The sequence below is a fragment of the Mus pahari genome, chromosome 4 (assembly GCF_900095145.1).
Source record: "Mus pahari chromosome 4, PAHARI_EIJ_v1.1, whole genome shotgun sequence".
Lineage (NCBI taxonomy): Eukaryota > Metazoa > Chordata > Mammalia > Rodentia > Muridae > Mus > Mus pahari.
The window spans coordinates 78,067,799-78,074,027 of record NC_034593.1 but is presented as its reverse complement, the minus strand read 5'-3'; the positions used below and the strand labels follow the sequence as shown (position 1 = coordinate 78,074,027).

General features: G+C 52.3%; 1 protein-coding gene across 1 annotated transcript in view; it reads right to left on the bottom strand.

Moving 5' to 3' along the window:
• Nucleotides 1-834: 834 nt before the first annotated feature.
• Nucleotides 835-6,229, bottom strand: part of LOC110320820 (ETS translocation variant 3-like protein) — a 13,028-nt gene continuing 7,633 nt past the window's right edge. The window contains exons 2-5 of the mRNA XM_021196933.1: nucleotides 6,033-6,227; nucleotides 5,637-5,823; nucleotides 5,167-5,248; nucleotides 835-935 (exon numbers count right to left, since the gene is read on the bottom strand). Of these exons, the coding sequence (XP_021052592.1) occupies nucleotides 835-935; nucleotides 5,167-5,248; nucleotides 5,637-5,823; nucleotides 6,033-6,227 (565 nt within the window). The remainder of the gene's footprint in view (nucleotides 936-5,166; nucleotides 5,249-5,636; nucleotides 5,824-6,032; nucleotides 6,228-6,229) is intronic.

Below are 6,229 nucleotides of genomic sequence, written 5' to 3'. Positions count from 1 at the left end.
GCCTGCATCCTGGGGTCATGGAGATAGAAGCACAGAACCTTCCTTCATAGCAGCAAGAACCTCCCTGGAACAGAGGTTCCTAGTGGCTGAGCAGTCAGACGGAGGGGGTGTGAGAGGTCCTGGGAAACCTTAGCCAGGATGGGGACATGAACCCAGAGGAAGAAAGAGATCCTAAGATTTAAGCCAAACAAACACTGGTCTGCCCCAGCCTAGCCCTTTCATTCCCTCCTGGGCGTAGGCACGGGGCAATTTTAATGATAGAAACCCTTAATCTCATTTCTCTCCAAAAAAAAAAAAAAAAAAAAAAAGTTAATTAATAATGTCTCCTTAGTCTGATAGCAATTTGGTATAGGGGAGGGGTGCCACCTCCATTTCCCCATGCTCACATTTGCCCCACCTTGGTTCAACTCCACCCTTCAGGTCCTCCAGTGGGGGAACAGGAGACAGGGGGAAGAGCCACCCCTTTACTTCTTTCACTCCAATTAAGGGGGATCCAAAGGCCACAAGGCTCTCATGTTTTCTGGATTGGAGGACATGGAGATTCCTTTCCCAAGTTTGAGTCCCCAAGTCCCTGAGGAGAGTCCCTCATTGGAATCTAGATGCCTGCTTGGCCCCGGGCCAGGATTTATCACCAATTCCTCGGGCCCGAGAAACTGGCACCGAAGCCCCTCACCAGTGCCCTGTCTCAGCCTGGCCAGAAGGTGGAGTCCTGGAAAATGCCAGGCACCTGGCATACACATGGGGCCTGGGGGCGGAGGACCAGGCTTTGAGGACCCCGAAAGTGACTGCTCTGAGGGAAGAGGAGGCAAGATGGGCCCTGAGAGGTAGGTCCAGCTACAGCAGAGGCAGGGCACGGAAGCAAGGGAAGCAAGGCTGGGCAGACCACCTCGGAGGTTCCAGAGGCAGCAGCAAGGCCTCTGCCAGCCTGGGCCCAGGACAGAGCCAAAACCTAGAGACACAGAGAGAAAGGGTCAAGAGGGCCCTTCCCCGAGATGCTCCGCTGTCTCCTTTCCCTCTCCTCTTGGCTTGGCCGGGGGAGTGGCACTATTAGGAAGTAAGGCCTTGTTGGAGTAGGTGTGCCACTGTGGGTGTGGGCTTTAAGATCCTCATCCTAGCTGCCTGGAAGCCAGTCTTCTCCTATCAGCCTTCAGATGAAGATGTAGAACTCTCAGCTCCTCCTGCACCATGCCTGCCTGGATGCCGCCATGCTCCCGTCTTGATGATAATGGACTGAACCTCTGAACCTGTAAGCCTGCCCCAGTTAACTGTTGTTCTTGTAAGAGTTGCCTTGGTCCTGGTGTCTCTTCCCAGCAGTGAAACCCTAACGAAGACACCTCCCTTCCCACTGCTCTCTCCTCTTCCCTCCCCTCCTTTCCCCCTCTCCTTCCCACTTCCCTTCCGTCCCCCCTTTTCTGACAGAATCTCGAGATAGGCTGGTTTGGATTCGTTCTGCACCTGAAAACGACCTTTAATTCCTGATCATCTTGAACCCACCTCCAGAGTGCTGGCATGACAAACCTGGGGTTGCCTGCCTGTTAGGAAAGTGTTCTCCCAGTGAGGCTGGGGTGGGAGATGGAGGGTGGGAGGGGGTCATCGCTCTGCCTCTTTTTGCTCCTTTGGTTCATACTTCTGGATGGACCTTCTGGAGACTCTAGCAACCTCGTGGGAGTGCTTGCTCCTGCTGTCCCCTCCCACCTCACCTTTGCTGGGACACATGGCTCTACAGTTAGGGATTTATTCTCCCCTGAATATAGTCCAGACTTAATAGATTAAGTCCACAGTAAAAAATGTGTTGAGAGACTGAATGAATATTCCGTGTTCTAATCCAGGGACTATCTTTAACCCTCCCTAACCCTGCTCAGAGGCTCCAAATTTTAGCTGGGTAAAGAATCGGTTGTGGGGCCAGGTGCTGTCATCTAAACACGGAGGCCTCTGTCTCCTCCGTAAAGTCCACTCTCTTGGTTAAGATCAAGTGGCATCTGCTAAGAGTATGTGTAATAAGGGTCCCATGGAGTTCAAGGCGTCCGTGTGTGAGAACCGCAGCCCTCCTCTTCTGTTTGATGCTGGTCCCATAGTTCCCTCTCCTCCTTCCATTCCATCCAGACCCACCTTCTTCCCCTCCCACCTGCCAGGCCCAACAGGGGTTGCCCAGGCTGGGGCTCTTGGAAACGACTAGACAGGGCTCCATGCCATGTTTTTCTGTTTCAGTGACCCTCCCTGAAACGCTCTGCCTTCAGCAAGGCCACATCAGTTTGCTAAGAGACTAACGGGGTCACATGGGTGTGACATAGTGACTAAAACCTGGGAAAGGTGTTACTTAATATAGCCAGTTTATTAGCTAGGAATATTTCTCAAGCCAGATTCGTGAGGCAGTGAAGGAGTCAGAATGTTCTCCCGGAGAAGAAAACATGTGAACTCCTTCTGCTCGGGTGCTCTCTCTCTCTCTCTCTGTGGCCCAGTATTGTTCTCCTTAGACCCTTAGATGAGGTAAGGGCTGTTGTCCTACAGAAAGGCTGTGACCCCAGATCCTGGGGTCGGGGTTGTGTCCACACTGTAGCTGAGTGGGCACGCGGAGACACTTGGGGTCTCCCTATTTCCTGAAGCAGCTCCCTCTCCTGGTACCGCGTGATCTGAGTGAGGGTGGAGGTCAGGCGCGAAGTGGAATTCCAGTCCTGAAGCATTGGCAAGTGACTGCTACCAGCCCTCTGCTGACCTAAAACCTTCCTGTCCTTCAGGGTCCAAGCACAGGGCGTGCATGCGTGCGTGCGTGCGTGCGTGCGTGCGTGCGTGCGTCAGTCCATGCATGAAGGAAAGGAAAGCAGCCCGCTCCAAAGCGGGTAAGCTCGCTGTCCTCAGCACTCTGGTGCTGGAGATCAGTGGTGTGGAGGAACAGAGAAGCTCTAGGATGCCCGCTGATGGCCCCACCACGCTGCACCATGCCCTGCACCATGCCCTGCACTGTGGGTGGGTAAATGTGGGTGATCCTAACCTTCAAAACTGCTGGAAGCAGAGGGGCTTGAACCACTGGTGTCTACCAATGACCGCCTTCTCCTCTTACCCCATCATGACCACCGATAGCTTGCTCCCCGTCCCTCTTTCTGTTTCAGGCTTCTGAACTCCCTGTCTGTGTTCTTCCTGCAAGCTCAGCTGCATTTTGGAAGTCGGCTTAAAGTCACTTCCTTAAAGTCTTCCCTGCTGTCCCTAGCACCCTCAGTGTCCCCTTTGTGCCCAGCACCAGCGACACCACACCACGTATCTATCGGTAGTGCCCTTCGCCTCTTGACTAAAAGCCTCAGAAAGGAAGGCATTGCTCACATCTCAGCTTCAGCAGCACCGGCTGCTCTTCCAGAGGACCTGGGTTCGATCCCCAGCACCCACATGGCAGCTCACAACTATCTGCAACTCCAGTTCTAGGGAATCTGACGTCCCCACACAGACAAACTTGCAGTCAAAACACTAATAAAATAGTGTTTAAAAAAAAAAAAAAACAGTAAAATTTTCTTTTCATTGTGTTTCAGGGCTGGAGAGATGGCTCAGTGGTTAAGAACACTGACTGCTCTTCCAAAGGTCCTGAGTTCAATCCCCAGCAACCACATGGTGGTTCACAACCATTTGTAATGGGATTGGATGCCCTCTTCTGGTGTGTCTGAAGACAGCTACAGTGTACTCATACATTAAATAAATAATAGTTATAAAATTATGGAGTTTCCTTTGAGGTCAAGGCACAGTAAACACAAGAAGGCACATTAAATAGGAGGTCATGTAAACATAGGACGAGAGAAGAAAGAACAACACGAGCTTGGTTCTCTCTTCAGCTGAGCTCCCTCCTTCACCCCATAGCCCTAGAGTCATCTTCTTAGATTGTCTAAATACCAACAACCAACAACAACCCCCCACATAACCAAACAACAACAACAACCACCTTCCCAATGGAAGCTAGAGAGATGGCTCAGTAGATAAGAGCCCTTCTGTTCTTCCAGAAGAACTAAGTTCTGTTCCCAGCACCCCTGTCAGAGGGCTCACAACTGTCTCTGATTTTATCTCCAGGGTGTTCAATGCCTCTGACCTCTGGAGGGCACCTGCACTCCAGGGCACATACCTGATGCAGACACACACCCCAGCACATACCTGTATGCAGATACACACCCCTCCACATAATTTAAAATAATAAAAGCCTTCCAACAATAGAATGGCTTCTCCCCTAATCACAGCCTGCATACAGATACTCACTGGCTTATGATAAGGTTGCATGCTGATAAACCCATTGTGGGTTAAAAATAACCTAAATCAAGAGTGTGTTGGGTGTATATAACCTGCGGAATGAGTCAGTTCAGCCATGCAGTGTGCTGTGGAGGGCTGGCTGTTTACTGTCATGCTACGTGGGTGACTGGAGAGGCGGCTCCCTGCACCTCCCATTCATAGCCAGCAGAAAGGTCAAACTTCAAACTTCTAGATATGATTTCTGTCACGGAATGCGTATTGCCTCTGTACTGTATCATAAGGCCTAGAATCCTTCAGTCAAACTGTTGTCAGTCTGGAAGCTTTGGTAATTTATACAATGAAATAGGAACCGGGGATGTGGCTCAGTTGGTAGAGGGCTCAGTGAACATATAAAGGCCCTGGGTTCTGTCTCCTGCACCACAAAAACGAAACAAAAACCTAAACATCTCTTCTCTCTGGACTCTTTGCACTTCAAATGGTTTCTGAGGCCTTTTGGACCCGGTTAGCTGTTAGCCGGGTAGACTGTCTCCCACGCGCCCTTCGCCTTCCCACCCACACTGACAATATGCCTTCCAGATTCGTCATACATGCTCCTGGCTCCCACTTTCCCTTTGCCCTTCTTCTCTCCTCTCAGAGTGCTCCCCTGTGCCTCTGGAGTGCTCCCCTGTGCCATCCCAGCACCTGTAGTAACTGGCAGTCCTCCCACCTCTGCTTCCCATCAGCCTCTACTTCTTACCGAGCTTATCTTCCCTGTTTGAGCCCCATGCCTAGTAAAGAGCTAGAATCAGTCACTAAGCACTGACTGCATGAAGATCTCTTGTCTCATGCCTACGTGGGCATGTGCTCAGCCAGCCAGGCCCGGGAGGCTCCCCTCCTCTGTTTGAGATCCCCACCGACTCAGTGCTCAACACTCACAGTTGAAGCCGCTGCTCTCCTTGTCCCCAGAGGCCTCTGGTGGTCTCCGTGGGGTCCTCTCTTCAGCTGGCTGAGTTTCTGTGGCCCGTGTGCACAGCATGCTACGCAGGGGCTAAGGAGGGGGCAAGAAGGAAGGCTGAGGTGGGGCCGGCTCTCGCCAGGGTGTAGTCTTATAAGGCTCGGCAGGGCTATCGCCCAGTTGTTAATATGACAGAGTAGTCCCAAACTGATTCTCATACTGTCCCAAGAAACCAGTGACTGCTGTGGATCGCCTGCTGTCTCGGTCTCCCTGGACCCTCCCCTGTACCCTTTAGCCTTCCCTCTGTGCCTAGTGCAGAAACCATCCTTCCTCAAAGGTGGCTATGAATCTCAAAGACCAGATCCCAGAACGCTCAGAACTTTGGAGACCAGGAGGGCTCTAAGGTGGAGAGTGGCCAGGGGCCTCCAGGACTGAAAGTCAGGTCCTGTCAGAGCTATAAGGACAGGAATGTCATGCCTACCTCACTCTGCTCAGCCACAGGCACCAAGGGCTGATACAGGGCAGGGGACCTCAACAGCAGGTGAGGGCTAGAGGGTGCCCATACTTTCCACGGAGGACAGTTGGCTACCATGAGCTTGCTGAAGTTGAACTTGTAGGTGAACCTCTTGCCTTTGGTCTTGTGCAGGATCCTCTTGTTGTAGTAATACCTAGAGAATTTGAGAGTTGCCTCTGTGAGGAAGGGAGAGACTGGGAGTCTCCTCCATTGGTCTAGCAGTTGCCAGAGGACACCAGCCATCTTCCCACAGTGAGAGCGTTTCCTAAGCCCTGCAATAATGGCAAGCTGTCTGCAGTGCCAAGAACCACAGCCCTTTTCCTTGAGCTCTGCCTCTCCTGCTGCTGGCCACCCTCCTCTCACCTGAGGGCCCGGCTCAGCTTGTCATAGTTCATCTGTGGTTTGCACTTCCTGCGGCCCCAGAGGCGAGCCACTTCATCTGGATCCTTGATGACAAACTCCCCATACTCTCCCTGCTGCTGCCAGGCGATGACATGGCGGAACTCTTCCTTCTGCAGCAGTTCCAGGATGAAGTGCCACAGCTGGATCTGCCGGGAGCC